Raw genomic sequence first — 18641 nt, 5'->3', positions numbered from 1 at the left:
AACAGCTTATGTAGGTAGCCGATGTGCCTGATGCTTTCACTTGATGCAAACGTTCGTTTTTGTGATTAAAATACATGTAAAATATTACCATAACATCCATCTTCCTGTGTGCGGACATTTGTTTATGTAGCCGTGACAACGAAACGCGTGCATAATGTGCGCGCGCCAGGTGTTAAGAGCGCTTGTTGCTCCGCGCGCTGATGCGCTTGTCCTGTTGACATTTCCGATTGCCTTCCTACAGTTGCTTAATAAAAGCGGGCTTTCCACGTTACTGCTTTGTCGGACGCGGGCCGGGCTCGGACTGAAAAATTCGGCCCGATCCGCACTCTAGTGTGAGTCTTTCTGCTCCCCTCCAAACACACACAGAAAAGGGGGGGGCTGTCTGTGTGTGTGCCCTCCCTCCCTCCCTCCCTCCCCACACACACACACAGAGAATGGCAGGGGGAACTCTGTCAGAGAGAGACAAAACCACATTCAAACCAAAATATCTGACTTCCTGTTGGTCGGAGCTAATGACTGTAAAAGAGAAAGTTGTCCGGATCGATAAGCATAATATACAGACCGAGTTTTGTGACTGTAGGTAAAAATAACCCACCCACTTTAGTCAAAAGTATCTTGAAAGTAACACACTTCCTGCTGCCAGTTGGTGGCGCTATAACTTTGACTCACAATAGTCACATCCATGTGATCGGCCTCTTACAACAAACACACTGCTGAAGTTTCATCAAGATCAATAAATGTATGAAGACGTTATAACACATTGTGTTTTTCTATTCTCGCCATAACTTCGTTTCCTCGCCACGGCCAAACCGTTCGAGATATCAAAAATCCGTCCGCAATTTAGTATCCTCAATGTCTTTACTTCATGCTGACCGAGTTTGGTGGCGATAGGATAATTTTTCTTGGAGGAGTATATCAAATTCCAGGGGCATGCATTTTCATACAGCCCATAATAGCCGACTTCCTGTTGGGCTGGAGTAAAACTTAGAGCACGAAAGTTGTTCGGCCCGATTAAATCTATATGTGTACCGAGTTTCATACTTATTCATGCAAACGTGTTTGATATATGGACCAAGTTTTTCGGACCACGTTCAAGGGGGCGCTGTTGAGCTCCCCTGCCACGCCCGGGTACCAGCTTCAGCCCAGCCCTAATGGCCGCAGGTTCTGACCTGTGTGCAAAGTTTCAAGAGTTTTCGAGCACGTTAAGGGCCCCAAAAGTGCCCGAGAAGTCCCACACAGCAGAGAAAGGGTTAAAATAAAGCCCCCCTCCTCTCTCACACACACAGACACTGAGAGAGACTGGCAAAATTCCCATCAAATCACATTCAACAAAAAATATCTGACTTCCTGTTGGTCGGAGCTAATGACTGTAAATTAGAAAGTTGTCCGGCTCGGGGAGATAAATATAAATACCGATTTTTGTTACTGTAGGTAAAACTAATACCCCATTTTTGACTAAAGGTGGCGCTACTGAGCCCCTCCACCGCGCCCGTTTCTGAAACTTCACACATACCTAGTACCTAATAAATGTGATATGCATGTTGAGTTTCATGCAATTTGAAGCATGTTAAGAGCCTCAAATGCACCCAAAAAGATTATAAAAGTTTAAAGCGTTGCCATGGCAACAGTATTTAAGATATCAATAATTCTTTCACAGGTCTACATCTGCCGTGTGTTTACATTATACACATAAAGTTTGAAGCAAATCGGGTAAAAATAAGAGGGTGATTTTAAAGCATTTTGAAAGTGACACACTTCCTGCTGCCAGTTGGTGGCGCTATAACTTTGACTCACAATAGTCACATCCATGTGATCGGCCTCTTACAGCAAACACACTGCTGAAGTTTCATCAAGATCAGTTAATGTATGAGGATGTTATAACACACTTCCTGTTTCCAATATTCGCCATAAATTTGTTTCCTCGCCACGGCCAAACCGTTCGAGATATCAAAAATCCCCTCGCAATTTAGCATCCTCCATGTCTTGACTTCATGCACACCGAGTTTCGTGGTGATTGGTTGAATCGTCTAGGAGGAGTATTTTAAATTCCATTGCATGTGTTTTTCTAACTACCCCAAATAGCCGACTTCCTGTTGGGCTGGGGTAAAAAGTCAGAGCATGAAGGATATATGAATCGGTGAGATCTATAAGTGTACCGAGTTTCATATTATTTCATGCAAGCGTGTTTGATTTATGGACCAAGTTTTCGGACCCCGTTCCAGGGGGCGCTGTCGAGCCCCCCTGCCACGCCCGGGTACCAGCTTCAGTCCGGCTGTAATGGCCGCGGGTTCTGACCAGTGTGCAAAGTTTCAAGAGTTTTTGAGCACGTTAAGGCCCCCAAAAGTGCCCAAAAGGTAGTAATATAATAATAATAGTTAAGAAGAATAATCCTTTGGAAAACAATAGGGCCTTCGCCTTTTCAAGGCTTGGGCCCTAATAATAATCCGGAGGAAAACAATAGGGCCTTCGCCTTTTCAAGGCTTGGGCCCTAATAATAGAGAAGAATAATCCGGAGGAAAACAATAGGGCCTTCGCCTTTTCAAGGCTTGGGCCCTAAAAAAAAAAAGTCTCAAGTGATTTGTCAGTAAAAAATTTAATGGATTTGTAGTAGCATATATTAAATAAATGTATTTTAAATACATTTGGCATAGTTTTTTTTTCATTTGGGAATGGAGGGACAAGGTCATAAATAATAATACGACTAGTATGAATTTAAGTGTAAATTATTTTATAATAACATTTTGAGTTCTACTACTATGGCATTCCTAAAATAAGAAGCAGGCGCTCTGCGTGTCATCTTGCAACGTGGCGTTCACGCCCATCTCGAGTTACAGACAACCCATTGGCCAATAGCAGAGCTTTCAACGCTCCCGTACTTTGTTAGCCGCGCTATGATTGGCTGTGCGTTGACACGCATCCATGCAGTGTTTGGTTGTAGCCTTTAGTGTTCCGCCGGGTATGTTTGAATCGAAAATGAAAAGAACTGGCTTGTTCGTGTTCTGATGACTTGAATTGTTTCTCTCCGAGTTGATAGTAATTGAAACGCGTCTCGCTGGCAGCCGCAGCTTCTGCGGGTTTGAAGGTGGTCGATCAAATAGTTACAGTATTTAACTTTGTGCCCGTTTTAAACTCTGTCTTTGCGTTGGATTGCGTATTTCAGACATGGACGTGTCGACGTATTTATGGTTTTTGTCTGTTTGCACGTGTCTGGTGCACGGGAAGCCCACTCTTAGGAAAGAAAGAGTTCATCACGAGCCTGAATTGAGCAGACAGCCTCACGAAGATAACCAGAGCTATCAGTACGACCACGAGGCCTTTCTGGGCAAAGAAGAGGCCACCACATTTGATCAGCTCACCCCAGAGGAAAGCAAAGCCAGATTAGGGTAAGATTGTGGTTTTTGTCCAACAGACCTTCTTGAGCAGTATTGTTGCATATCTCTATATGTGGGGCAATTGCACATATGACTGTTCTAGATCTCAAAAAGGAAAAATCGTTTAATAATCTAGTGCAAAGTTCTTAGAAATTAAATATTTGTATTCATATTTGTACATACATTCGTGGGGAGCATGTAATACCAGGTTTAATATAGCCTATATGTTTAATATATATTCTAAGGGTTACTTCATTTTACTTCAAAGAGTGTATATTTTATGGTTGTCCTGTCACATGACAACAAAATGCCCACTGCATGGTGTTTGCCACACTGACTGGCATGTCAACGTTTTTCGTGCTCTATATTAGTGTTTTTCTAGTTCCTTGCCAATGTAACATGTTCTCCATTTGAGATGGGTGTAGACATGAATCTGGATGCTCTTCCCACAAAACTCCCTCTCCAGTACTGTTAAATGCATGGGAGGGCTCACTTAACATCACAACGTGGCATCAGAGATAAAAATAATTTGCTGTTGACAGTCTTCTAGTTACTTGGACTCTAGTTCCTGTCAGGAACATTTCTCGGTTGTATTTCAAACCAATATAAGCATACATTATATCTTGCTTAAAGAAAATTAAGCCAAGAAAATGAAAGTTAAGCACATTTCCCTCTCAGTCAGTTCTCATCATTGTAATGCAAATGTTAAATATATTATTTTTGTTACATTATAAAATGTTTTATATAGTTTATGAAACGCAAACACACACACACACAATATTAATTTTATGTATTAATACAATAAATGAAAATGATCCCTTAAATGCATCATAAAATAATTCCATACAGTCAGCTCCAGGGGGTTAATAAAGGCCTTCTGAGGCCTATGTAAAAAAAAAAAAAGTCATTTTTTGGGGCTTCAAAATCTAAGGTAACATTCACTCCCATTATAAAGCTGGGAAGAGCCAGGATTTTTTCTCTATATATAACAGATTGTGTTGTATAAAGAGAGGATTGATTATTAACTTTGTTTTCATTTTTCCCAATTATATTGGAATTAAATATAACAGAATCTATTTGAGCTGAAAAGCTAGAAATGTGTCTGAAAACTCCACTGTACATGCAAATATTTATTCAATGTAAGATACAATTTTACATTTTTATACAAACTTTTCTTTCTGTGCACTTTTAAATTCTGTAGGAAAATAGTTGATCGTATTGACAATGATGTTGATGGATATATCAGCACTGATGAACTCAAGGCCTGGATCAAGAGAGTACAGAAGCGTTACGTATATGAGAACGTTGCAAAGGTCTGGACTGATTATGACCTGAACAAAGACAACAAGATCTCATGGGATGAATATAAGCAAGCAACTTACGGTTACTACCTTGGTGAGTCTCACTGTTCTCAAACTATCTGAAGTTTTAATATTGATTAAATGTTTTTGTGATAGATCCCTTAATGAAATTGTTTTCCAGCCAATCCAGAGGAGTTTGAAGATGCAACAGACCAGTTCAGCTTTAAGAAGATGCTTCCGCGAGATGAACGCAGGTTTAAGTCTGCAGATCTCAATGGCGATTTAGCTGCAGAGCGAGAGGAGTTCACTGCTTTCCTCCACCCAGAGGAGTTTGATCATATGCAGGAAATTGTGGTTCTTGTGAGTGTCATTTGGATTATGGGTTTTGAATTTTAGACGGGTGTACCAACTGTCAGTTTAATAATGCAGACTGTATTTCATGAAGTAACTGATTCATTGCTTTCCTCCCTTCTATCAGGAAACTCTGGAGGACATTGACAAAAATGGAGATGGACATGTAGATGAGGACGAATACATTGGTTGGTTCATTTGTATTTTTGCGTGCAGGGTATTACAAATCTTCTAAATGGGTTGTGATAGTTTTTTGTGAATTTTAGATACCAAGGGAAGAAGTTTTCAGTATTTTTTGCTATTTTACAGCGGACATGTTTGCTCATGAAGATGGCGGTCCAGAGCCAGACTGGGTGAGGACTGAGAGAGACCAGTTTTCAGATTTCAGAGATCTGAACAAAGACGGGAAGATGGACCTAGAAGAGATTCGTCACTGGATCCTGCCGCAGGACTATGACCATGCGCAGGCAGAAGCCCGGCATCTGGTATACGAGTCGGACACTGATAAGGTAAGAACCTTCTGAGATGCTTACCAGGAACTCTAATCCTGAATCAAAATGTTAGTATCGATCCTGTAATACATTAAAGGGTTAGTTCACCCAAAAATGAAAATTCTGTCATTAATTACTCACCACGCATTGGAAAGCCGCCGTGGTGCTCTCGTGAACGTGCGTCGGAGACTGATACGGAAGAGATGAAATGGTTGAATAAAGTCGTTATTTTGTTTATTTGGTGCACAAAAAGTATTCTCGTCACTTAATAAAATTAAGGTTGAACCACTGCAGTCACATGGACTATTTTAACAATGTTTTTCCTACCTTTCTGGGCCTTCAAAGTGTTAAATAGCTGTCAATGGAGTGTTCTGAAACATTTATGTCCCTCCATTGACAGCTACGCTGAGAGGACAGTACTGACAACACGCCGACAGACAGGACGGAACAGGTTACTTTTGATATGAAACAAAGTCTCAATTTTCAAATTTGCCAATTTTGTCAAGAACTTTAAACAATAAATATTATTTTTTGGCTCTTTCATGTGTCTTGACAGATCGCTGTAGAGCATCAGTTAAAGCTGCTCGTAAACCGATCATCTCTTCCTTCTAGTTAATTTATAGCATCAAATAAACATGAATGAACATAAGAAGGAATGTTGTTTTAACCGCGGAAAGACGTCAGTAAACTCTGTTTTTCAAGTTCAAATCCTCCAACGTTAATCTACTAAGTTAACTCTCCTGACTGCTTTGACTGCAAAGCACTATTTTTTACTGTGTGAGAACAGTGTGGCGTGAGCGGCGTAGCTTGTTGGACATAGCAACAGTAACTAAGGGGGGCGGGTCTTTGCGAACGGTCAATTTGGAGACAATGAACCGTTGTGCCATGCTGCTTATATTTATCACGCAATAAAAATTAAAACGTAAACGTAGCTCATGCCTGTAATGTATATCGGAAATGTGTTTAAAAATCATATCACCGTTATTGAATCAACACTCAAAATGTCCCTCAGCAACATGTGTTTTTGTTGTTGCTCACTTTTTTTTGGTTTGTTTTCTGCATTAACTCTGAGCACTTTTCATATTCTTTATCCTGGCTTTAAAGCACTTTTTTCAATCTATAAGAATAATATAATCAACCTATGTTAGTCTATAGCTTAAAGTTAAAGATATTAACAAGTTGAGTTATTAACTTATGTTTATTTGACAGGGATTTCACATTTCTTGTATGAAGGCTATTATTAACAATGGCAGTTTTTCCTGAGGCTTTTATATTGTTCATATCGATATCGGAATTATATCGCATCGACCGAAATTAAGAAATATAACGTGATATAAATTTTGGCCATATCGTCCAGCCCTAAGTCCATGTAACATATATATTACAAATGTGATAAGATTAACGGGTTATAGCGATCCCTAAAAGGGGAACCAATAGAAAAAACATATATTAGGAGTGTTATCTCATTATTTTTGGACACTTTAGGAGCCAATGCTTAAAAATGGGCAGTGGAGGAGGTTTAAATGTTCCAGGCTTATTATTATAAGAATGCAAATGAACGAACAAACGAAGATGACACTGAAGCACGAGTATATTCAAGCAAAAGCATATCTTAATTCTGAAAAACACAGCAAAACCAACTTTACTCACGTATACAGAAATAATCCGACCCCCAATTTTTAAAGCTTGGTGTATTTATATGTATAAAGAACACATAAGTTAATTGATGATTGCTTTATAATAATGCGTTATATGAAATATAACATTTTCAGGACCAGATGCTGACCAAAGAAGAGATTCTTGAGAACTGGAACATGTTTGTAGGCAGCCAAGCCACTAACTACGGCGAAGACCTTACAAGGAACCATGATGAGCTATGAACCTGAGCGAAGAGTGTGGAACTCTACCTGATAAACTCCATGGCTTCCTTTCCCTCAGAAGCCATGCCACAGACTGATCTATTGCAGCTCTACCTCACAGAACACTGGACATAGAGGAATCACTGACTGATGGCCATAGTCCCTAAAACAAACTTCGGATTTCCTCCTCAACTGTTCTTTTTGTGGGTGGTCAAGGAACTCTTCTGGTCCTGGTTGAATGAGCTGCTGTAGATTTATTTCAGCTGAAGCTGAGCCTTTTAACCCAAATAGTTTTAAAGCAGTCACAGGACAAAGCCTGTACTTGTACAAGTTGTGGCTGTATTGTCTGGTGTCCGTATATTGGAGGAACATTCTAATTATTTAGAATATGAACTTCATGCTTTGATAGTATAATGTTTTTACTACAGAAAGCACTACAAGTCAGTGTTGGTTTATAGTTCTACATAGATGTGTAATTGTACTTTAGATTATCACAAATTTCCCATTGCTGGCCAATAATGAGTTATTTGTTTTGAACCTGAGAAGCTTTGGCATGATGATCTGAAGTGATCTGCTGGTAAGACAGTGATGTTTCAGGACAACTTTTGAAGCTGCTTAGATGAGGGTCAAAACGTGTCCGATAATTTGATAACCTATTCCAGTCGTTTCTCACTGAATTTTACCAGTCATTCTACGATAACTACAAAATGAGTCCTATAGACCTTAATCAGGGTAGTGCCGTATTTGATTTTTGACATGAATAAAAATTAGGCTTTGAGGGAGAGAACACCGTGTTCAATGGATTGTACTGTTATTGAACGTCATACCGATTGCTTACTAATTGTCTTTCCGAGAAAGAAATAAAAAATACCAGTACAAACTGGAATTGGTTGTGAAAATGACGTGATAGAGTACCAGCGCTTGCCATTGTAAAGACTAAGTCTCTCCCTCACAGCCTTTGTTTTTATGCAGTATTAGCAGATAATTTATCACCAAGACCTTCTTTCTTTGCTTGGCCACAGAGGTTTGCATGCATATGCTTATCTTGTGAAATGCTTTTATTTTAATTTAATTCACAAAATTAAATGGAACCATGATGTCCATGGCACTAATACTTCATTTGAGCCAATATTTTTTTCTTCTCAGTGATACTTTGCCCGAAAAGTAAAAATCTTTCATAAAACTTTAAAGTTGTTTTTTATTGATTGGCTTTTTTTTTCTGGTTAAATTGCTATATAATTGATTTTAATTCACACACCAGATGAGAAGTATTGGAGAGTTGTATTTTGAAACCAATGTTTCAGGATTTCTGTAACTATGGCCATTGTTGTCCCCCAACTCACACGCACACTTTATTTTTTAAATATTTGGTGCATTATTTATTTCCTGCAAAAAACAGAAGTGAATTCAATCTGGCATGTAGTACTTCAGGCAAAACTGCAGCTCCATCTGTTTACCTCCAGAGAAGTGACTCCTGGATTATTATTGGAGATACTGTAATATCAGATGTCCAAGTGCATGTCTGCAGCCCAGCCGTCTCCAGTAAGATGCCCTGCAGAAGCCAATCACATAATATGGTGAAGATGCAACATTTGTCTAAATTAGTAAGCCAGTTAATGTAAGGATTATCTGACCCACTGCCTAAAGGTAAAGGTTGAGTATATACAGTTTGCAATTGCAATTTGTTCCCCGCTTCCGGCATGTCTCAGGTTTTGAGCCCTGAGCAGAAAATACCTCTGTCTTCACGTGAACAATGATTTATGCACACCTAAATCAATAGCATTCCGGTGTATTTAAATGTTTTTCCTTTTCACTAGGTCTCACAGAGTTTACACAAATGTGTATTTGGCCTGAAGATAGTCACAAAAACATTTTTTTCTTTCAGTGAAATATGTTTACATGCTGTTTCTGTTTCATGAAATTAAGTCTTTTTCCTCCCTCTAGTTTAATAAACGAAGAGGTTAGATGTTAAAGGTCATTTTTTTTCCACGTTAAAATATTTTCTCGTACCCAATTTCAGTGCAAAGATAACTATAAGCCACTTATACGCTGATTTTCCCAAGTTTCCAAAAGTTATTCTAGGTTCAAATGCGGTGTGACCTAAATAAAAAAAAGTGCACCAAACTGTCCTGTCAAAAGCCTATAAATAAAATGAAAAAATAAATGTGTAATTTACATTTTTATTTTAGTGTTTTCTCTATGCGTTTTACTGCAAGTTCTTTGAGTTAACATCTTATGAGCATTAACTTTGTAATGTTTACAATTCATCCATCAGTTCTCTAGTACATGTGACTATACACCAAACATCTGTGCTTGTTTTTAAATTAGGTTAAGTTGATGGTCTTTTCCCAGGAGAGAACCCAGATTCCTTTAGGACTTAAAAAATACGTTCAGCCTTGGGGATCCTTGTTTCTCTTGTGTCTTTCTCTTTTCTTTTCCTCAGAGACCTAGAGGGTTTGAATCAGTCCCTCCCTGAAGACCCTGTGTCTTCTCCAAACTCTCACATGATGTAAATAAAATTAAACAAGTTAGAACCGTTTAAAGGAACAGTTTACCTGGAAGTGGAAGTTCCCCTGTAGTCAATAATTATATCCCTTAAAACTTATCTTTGATCACCAAAAATACATATTTAAAAAAAAAAATACTTGGAAAAAACTCTTAATGCTTTAAAATAGCTTGGACCCTTGCCTCATTTAGTATACGCGGTTCTATGAATATGCAAATTAGACACCCAAATTAGTGGCGTGATTGGTTACAAGGTAGTTTGTGATGTCACAAACACCAGCGATTTCAACCCGTGTTTTTGAGAGTCTTTAGATCACTGCGGTTTTAAAGGTGCAATGTGTAATATTTCTGATGATCTATTGACAGAAATGCAATATAAGATCCATAACTATGTTTTCAGTGGTGTATAAAGACCTTACTTAAAGAACCGTTTTGTTTTTATTACCTTAGAATGAGTCATTTATATCTACATGAGCGCGGGCACCCCCTTCCATGAAGATCGACATATTGTGACGTCATGTTTCTACCGTAGCCGACAGCGAACAAACAGCGCTACAGTGCGCGTTTCGTCACTAACTTGAATGAGAAGCAGCAGAAAAAGACGCAGATATTGTTTAGGACAAGAGCCGACGGAGGGTAAATCTGCTTAGAAGAAGAGGAAGTATGATGAAGCCAGAAATCACTGTGTGCTGTGGTTTGTCATAAAGTTTAAAGGACGGAATATAGGCTAATAACCTTGTATAATAAAGTATAACTTTATAAATACAAACCTCGGTAACAGCTCTCCGGTTCCTTTGGAAAGCCATCACTCGAATACATTATCACAGTAATATTTTACTCGGTACATGTTCAGTAGCCTAACGCTTGCGTTACAACACACTTTTAGTTTTAATTGTAAAAAAAAAAAAAAAAAAAATGCAAGTAGGCTAAGTTACCTGATCGTGGTCAGTCAATAGCCGCGTGTGGTGTCCAAGTTTGTAAATAAAGACTGGCTGCGTCTGATATATTTGTATAGCGAATTATTTTTTACTGGAGTGATATGATTTCGGCCTCTGTGAAGACTGCATATTCGCGAGATGGACGTATTCACATTAGGCTACTCTATTTGTTCTGTGTTTTATTTCTAGGCGATGTTTATTTTTCATGTTTTTCATCATGTTTTCATCACGCAATCATGTTTTTGATGCAGTGGTGACGGGTGGCGGCGGCGCTGCCGATAAAGTGCCTAAAAGCTGTCACAAAGCTCCGGCAAAAGCAATGATTATGAATGTCAAATATAGCAAGGAGACATTTTAATTGTTTATTAATAAACATGAAGTTGACGATGCAGTAGCCTAGTGAATCTTCGCAGTAGCCTAGTGAATGCGCCAGAGAGAATGCACATTTCATACGGATTACATAAGCAGAGAGCAGTCTGTTTTCTTTCATTTTGAATTGTTCTGTTTAAAAGTAGACATTTCAATATATATATATTTTTCAGGTCTGTGAAGTAGACTACCTTATACGCTGAGTTTCGGTTAATTTATGAGACGCGCTCCAGTTCACGCGCCTCCGTGTCGTGATTAGCCTATCTATTGTTTGCTATATTACTTCTTATTTATTAAATCCAGGCAATTCGATTAAAAATTGATTAAAATTAAGATACAATTAATACAAAACGAAATTCACTTTAAAGAAAGGCTTTGTGCCTTCTTTGAAGTCTCTCTGGACGTTTTAAGTATTTTAGTGCCGCGGTCGCGTCTGTAAGGGAGAACTGTCACGTCTTGTCAAAAACATTGTTTTTTCCTCATTATTGCGATCACGAAAAATGTAAATAAAATGAATATTTTATGTTCCGTGGAGAGCTAACCCTTCTTCATCCGATGGGTATTATTTCTTTTGATTTGCCTAGTGTAATTCACAGAATTACAGAAAAATATTTTGCCTGCTAAAAGTTAAAGATTTTTTTTTTGTCACGCATGAATGTGTGTCTATTTCCCTCATATTTCGGTACATACTCAGGTTGTCCCTGACTCTGCAAACGTGGAGAAAAACATCCTGTCTGAACGACGCCTTGGACATAGTAATGTTAGATATTTCCCCTCACAGCTGCTTTGATGCTCTTATCCATAGCTCTTATCTTACTAGCATGGAAACAAGCTATGGTAAAGTTAGTGAATAAAATACTAACACAATGATGAACAAGTAAAAATTACAATCGCAATAACATGTGGTTTTACTGAATAATTAAGTAGGCTACATATAATTTGATATATAATATAAAGAAACCTCATTGCTTGATTTGCTCTCTGCTGACTCAGACTCAGACGACGACATCTTTTATCCTATGTCGGCCACCGTAGCTTCTCATTCGAGTTTGAAAAGGGAGGGATAGGACGTAAGTGACTATCTGTTTGCAATTCGCATATCTCACCACTAGATGCCGCTAAAAATTACACACTGCACCTTTAATAAGAAAATACCAACCTGATCTCACGGCAATTCAAACTTATTTTACGAGCTGGCTAATTGGCTGACCTCACTCGTATGAATTCGTACGATTTCGCTAAATCCTACATATTTTACGAGTTGTCCAATTCGTATGAGTGACCTAAACCTACCCATCACTGGGGTATAGACAAAACGTAAAATTCATATGAATTAGCCACCTTGTACTCACTCGTACGAATTGGTCGTGAGATAGCGTTGAAAATACTCGGTGTTGACGTGATTTTTTTATATTGTTTGTCTTAAAGAATATGAAAACACAACATAGACATATAAACTATGTTAAAAGCTTAATTTTCACCACAGGGGAAGAAACTTTAAGTCCAAAAATGATTTAAAAAAAGAACCACATAAGATGCATCGCACTAACTTCACTCTAAAAAATATTGGGTTGTTTTAACCCAAATTTGAAAACAACCCAGCATTTTTTAGAGTGTTATAATAATCTATTCAATAACATTGTTCACAAAGCTATTGTATGACTTTAAAAGATTTACGACTAGAAGCCTACATGAGTTATTTCTATTGTGATTTTTGAAGTTCAGCCCCATTCCCTTATTTTATTTCAACTAGACCTAGAAGGCGAGGAGGTAAATCTGCATTTTGTTTAATATATTTTTGTATATTTTTCCATCTCCACTGCCCAATATGGGTCGCTTTGTACTTATATCATGTAAACACTGTACATCCATATGTTTATATCACAAATGCATCTGTCTTTAAATACGTTCGTCTGTGTGTCTTGGGAATACTCTGGCTGCTCTTTTCGTCTGCCAGTTTCCTCTCAAGGTGTTGTCTCCTCTCTCTGGCTTCTCTATCTCTTGTCCCAGAGTGACTGCTTAGACGGGCCCCATCTGAGTCTCTGAGCTCCAGCTGCCAGGGGCCCCGGTGTCCCTGTGCCCCCCAGGCATTAGTCATACAGCATGGGAGACGTCTGCATTCTCACAGCCTCTCAGGACACAGAAAGGCTCAGTCATATGGCAGACACACACACACACAAAACTCCAAGGCGTCCTATGTGTATTGAGGTATTTCTTCCTGCGGCTGATATTAAAGATGTTGCGATAGAGCGATAACTATATAACTCTTTAAGGGAGTTTACTTCTGGACATGCTACTAAAATATACACTTCTTTATCTAAGATGACCTCTGAAGAGTATGGAGAAAGCTATCCGTTAGTCTTCCTATGCATCCCATTTTCAGTGAACAGGTCCTAAAAGAACCATTTTTTCTAAAGAGCATTTGAAAAATCTAAAGAACCTTTTTCCACTATAAAGAAACTTTTGTGGAATGGAAAGATTCCATGGATGGACCTTCATGAAACCATTGATGCCAAAAAAGAGGCTGTATTTCTAAGATTGTATGTTTGTGTTAAAATGAGTGAAATTTGGCCGTCTATCTGTGCCACACCGTACAGACAATTTCTGCAGAATCGAGGCCACAGTCGACAGGCATTCGGCTAATGAAGGGGTGTGAAGGGAACAAACTGTCCCTACGCTTCAGTGGCATTAAAGACACTGTTAAGACCTCCATCCTCAGCCAGTAATGGTCTGTGTGCATCCCAAACTAACAGAGCTGCAGTGCATTTCATTGTCAGGATTCTGACTGTCTCATCATACATGACATTTAAGACAGTGGCTTGGCACTCTTTGTGAATTTATACAATTGTAATGCTACAGAAACGGATGAGCTGTCTTCATTAAAGTAATGTGAAAAGAAAGTTTTTGTTGTTGTTGTATTTTTGCTTCTGTAAAGACACATTTAAGTAGAACCTCTCAATGTTAGCACCCTTGTTGGAATAGTTAACAGTACCTAATGGTGGACATGATAGATAATGATTTAGAACGGCATTGGACCGTAAACTTTAAAGTTTGAAAACATTTTTTCTCATGTATAATGGACACAAAATTGGTTCTCGGTTTTCTCTCATCACATAAACGATATCTGAAGAAACGCTGTTGAAAGTGGATCAGACTGAGCAGTACAACACACTCGTAGCCAATCAGCAGCAGGGGGCGTGTCCACTCATGATGGGGGAGGAGAGAGAGTGAGCCAATCAGCAGCAGGGAGCGTGCCCACTGATGATGGGGAGGAGAGGGAGCCAATCAGCAGCAGGGGGCGTGTCCACTCATGATGGGGGAGGAGAGAGTGAGCCAATCAGAAGCAGGGGGCGTGTCCATTTATGATGGGGGAGGAGAGTGAGCCAATCGGCAGCAGGGGGCGTGTCCACTCATGATGGGGGAGGAGAGTGAGCCAATCAGAAGCAGGGAGCGTGTCCACTCATGATGGGGGAGGAGAGAGAGTGAGCCAATCAGCAGCAGGGGGCGTGTCCACTCATGATGGGGGAGGAGAGGGAGTGAGCAAGAGGGAGATTTGAAGAAAGACTGTAGAAAGAGAGATGTCTGAGAGACATTACAAAAGAGAAAAGCTCAGAGGAATATCACTGGAGAAGGAAGGGTTATAATCAGGCAAGAGCTTTAGGACCCTCGTTTATATTAGAAAAGCTTTCCAGCGCTGGAGAGACCCAAGAGGGAAGGCCAGAAAATGGATGCCGAGGTTATTGTTGCTCCACACGTGAGTAACACTGCTTTTGCTATGTTTCACAGAAAGAAGACATGCTGTTGTTGTAATGTTAGCTCTTAACAGGACAGTTTTGAGTCATTGTTAGTCTGGAGCTGGTGTGATGCTGCTGGTGACTAACAACCAACACTTGCTTGTATTCTTGTGAACTGTATGTTCATTTTTTTGTTCTTCCTTGTTCGTTCGTCATCTTCGCTTTATTTTGCTTTGCTTCAGTTATGATAAAGAGACAACAATTCTTCGTGCATTTTGGGGGCAGACAAATGAAGGAAGGAAGGGGGTGTGTTTGTTTGGGTTGATTTCAAACATTACTATTATAATATAGCAATCCATTTTGTTTAGCAATCCATAATCTTGAATTTGTATCCTCAGCAGGCACAGTATATGCACTGTTTTGGTATCTGTTGGTTTGTTCAAACCACTAACTCTAAGTATGAACAATAAACAGTGATGAGTTGGATTGATTTGGATTGGTGAGTGGACAAGAAGGACATAGCACTGTCCTTCAGGAGCATCTCTGATCTTTCTCACCTCCACTCAGCAGTCGAGACCAAAGGCCAACGCTTTATAGTTAAAGTGCACAGGATTATCTGTGTCTGAGGCACAGAACACATCACGGGAATGCCCTGTCAAACATTAAATGCAGAAATGCAAGAACACTCCACTTCAAATGATTGCTCACTGGCCTATAACTAAAGGGGTTAAGTCTAATCCTCTCAGAGTTTAACTGCCATCAATGTCCTGCAAGGAAATGTAACTGGAATAAAGTCAGGAGGTTTTGAACAGGAGAAGGTTGACTTTATGTTCAGGTTAGTTGACATGCGTGTGTCTCCATCATTAAAGCAGAGGATGAGGTGTATGCGTAATTGGCAACATAATGTGGTCATGGACTTTACAGCTTACAGAGGACGGGATTGACCTGTAAAGTGATGAGCCACGGTTTATTTTGAATGCACCTCTTAGGTGTGAGTAAATATGAAATAGACACCATAATAAAAGGCTGGTGTGCAACGAAGTGGCAACTCGTGATCTGTTTACTAAAGAAGCAAACTGACATGTCTTATTTCAAGAGAAATCTAACTAAATCAATTTTTTCCCCAAATTACATTTTTAATGTTTTATGCATAAACTTCACAACACGTTTGATTTCTTTGTAAACCAGACTTAATATATGTCATTAAGTAAATGTATCTTGATTTAAATATGTTTTTACTATAAAACAAGACAAAAAGAAAATGGTTTGTTTTGCAGTATACAAAGTCTGTGGCAAATAATTTTGTCTTATAAAATTTAGGATATATTAAATTCATAAGGATATATTAAATTGATCAGAAGTGACATTAAAGACATTTATAATGCCACCAATCTATTTCAAATAAATGCTGTTCTTTTGAACTAAGCAGCACAACTGTTTTCAACATTTCAACTGTTTTTTTCAATTAAATAAAAATAATAATAATTTGTTTCTCGAACACCGCCAGTTCAACATATTAGAATGATTTCTGAAACTGAAGTAATGATGCTGAAAATTCAGCTTTGCATCTCAGGAATAAATTACATGGTAAATATATTAAAATTTATAAAAACATTTTATAAAAATGTTTTAAAATAAAAACATTTTACAATATTAGCTACTGTTATTACTGTAGTTTTGATCAGAATTATACATAAACTTTCTTTGGAAACAAGACTTAATATCATATGTCATTACGTCAAGTCAAGGTAGCTTGATATCAGTATGTTTTAACTGGAAAAATAGACAAGACACTAAGAAAATGATATATCATTTTGCCATATGCAAAGTCTGTGGGATACTGTCGATATAAACGGTGGCTGCGACTGTCTTATAACAAAATATAAACGCTGCTGTCCATTAAGATTAATTCATTCAAAAACCTGCATACGCATTTGATTAAAAGATAAACTATGCAACTTTTTTACTTTTGGTCCTCTAGCGGTTAAATTTGGCTGTACAAAACATTATTTTGGTTGTAGTTCGGCTCATGCATGACAAATAAATAATGGTTTCTATTTTCTTACAACTGGCGATTCCCCGGATGTTTGCAATTTTGAATGATCTTTGGTCAGTTTTTCTCATTTGCTATAAGACAGTCATTCAGCTTAAAGGTAGGGTATGCAATTTTCGGAGAGGCTAGCAATAGCAAGCTAGCTTCGAAAGCATGAGATCCCACCTTCCTTTTCAGAGCGTCTCCAAAGCCACTCCTTCTCCAAAACACATAAACAGAGCAGAGTCTGCAGAACAGTCTGCAAAGTGTCATGAGACAAGAGACGGCGTTAAATGACCTCATGTCTCAAAGCAGATAACATTACAATAATAATGATCATAACTTAAAGAGCACTGACCTATACCAGCTGACTGCTGCAGATTCATTTCGGCGTTGATAGTTTTGCAATTGAAACGCATAAATTCGAGTCACGAACCGCTCCGAGTATAACGTCACAGGTTTACATCTCTACCAAATTACAGTAGTTACGGCGTGAACGCAGCATAAGTTTGTTTGCGGCACTCTGTGACTGACGTGTCTAACTCTGCATAGCATGGATAGCTGATGATGTGTGATGTCTGCGCGAGCAGGGTGTACGGAGGATGAAAATACATTGACTGGGTCCGAAATCGCATACTCTCTTGAGTAGGTACTTATTTTGAATAAATAATTGCTTCACGACCGCTAAAACGGTACATTCTGTGTTTAGTATAAATGTAACTCGGACGTACTACTTCTGCCATGTTGTCATTATCATGTGACCTATCAGTTCTCTTTGCTTCACTGTCATTCACAAATCCTCGTGACCTCATGGGATAGTAAAGTGTCCATCGTATTCACACTTCAGAATCTCGCCGGAAGTAGTAGGCCATCCGGGTACTTTTTGCCTATAAGTACTGTGAATTCGGACATACTTCTTTTGTCACATACTGTTTTTCGTCTACTAGGCTATATAGTGCAGCCATTGACATGCAGGTAGGATATCGCAATGATTGGATAAACATTTTATGATCCTATGTTACATGTAGCTTTAAACTCTAATAATATATTGTAGTGGGCTAGTACATTTTAAAATCTACTGCTTAAATAGCTCAACTAGCTAGTTGTTAGTATGTTGTTATAGTGTAGTCTACTTTTCTCAAAATAGTGACTGTAGTTTCACTGCTTGGCAAGCTGCAATTTTGTAAAGTAGCTTTCTCATCACTGGTCTGCATAGAATCAACAAAAGCATCAGTTGGTATAGTTTTCAGGTAGAGTTCAATAGAACTACTGATTGTCAAATTGAATTATCTGGATCACTAAGTCGGCCCGAAATGATTTGTCTGCCTCTGGCGCAATATCTTCATTCCCACAATGCCCTGAAAAGGCCTTGTCCATCTTTCTTTCTACTGTGTGTCTGGCCTAGATTCCTTTAGCTTGGAGAAGGGCATAGGAGAGGGGAATGCTGTAGGTGTTTGGACCCCTCCTTTCCCCCCATCATCCTCTCCCCGCTTCTCTTCCTCCTCGGGGAATGAAGCCCCATCTGCTACACAGTGTGTCTTGTGAGGAAACAGGGGAAAGGAGGCTGTTTCCGAGCTCTTTATAGGGGCCACTTTGGAGCTCCCTTTAAATGCAGACAGATGATGGAATCTTAGTTTGTTTTTTACTCTCAATGACTCTCCTCATGATAGTCATCTTGTTCACTATAATA

At 38.9% G+C, this 18641-nt stretch overlaps 1 protein-coding gene across 1 annotated transcript; it reads left to right on the top strand.

The window, feature by feature from the left end:
• Positions 1-2886: 2886 nt before the first annotated feature.
• On the top strand, positions 2887-9555 carry rcn1 (reticulocalbin 1, EF-hand calcium binding domain). Its single transcript, XM_079584017.1, has 6 exons — positions 2887-3383; positions 4573-4766; positions 4854-5032; positions 5151-5211; positions 5333-5532; positions 7287-9555. Exons 1-6 carry the CDS (start codon positions 3163-3165, stop codon positions 7392-7394), a joined length of 963 nt encoding a protein of 320 aa, XP_079440143.1. The 5' UTR covers positions 2887-3162; the 3' UTR covers positions 7395-9555.
• Positions 9556-18641: the final 9086 nt, after the last annotated feature.

The sequence above is a fragment of the Phoxinus phoxinus genome, assembly GCF_949152265.1.
Source record: "Phoxinus phoxinus genome assembly, chromosome: 2".
Classification (NCBI taxonomy): Eukaryota; Metazoa; Chordata; class Actinopteri; order Cypriniformes; family Leuciscidae; genus Phoxinus; species Phoxinus phoxinus.
This window is presented reverse-complemented; position numbering and strand designations above follow the sequence as displayed.

What these genes read in the sequence shown, in the direction of transcription:
- rcn1 (XM_079584017.1), top strand. Translation starts at nt 3,163, where the DNA reads ATGGACGTGTCGACGTATTTATGGTTTTTGTCTGTTTGCACGTGTCTG. An exon ending in GAAAGCAAAGCCAGATTAGG is followed by an intron (nt 3,384 to 4,572) that starts GTAAGATTGTGG and finishes TAAATTCTGTAG; the next exon opens with GAAAATAGTTGATCGTATTG. An exon ending in TGCAGGAAATTGTGGTTCTT is followed by an intron (nt 5,033 to 5,150) that starts GTGAGTGTCATT and finishes CCCTTCTATCAG; the next exon opens with GAAACTCTGGAGGACATTGA.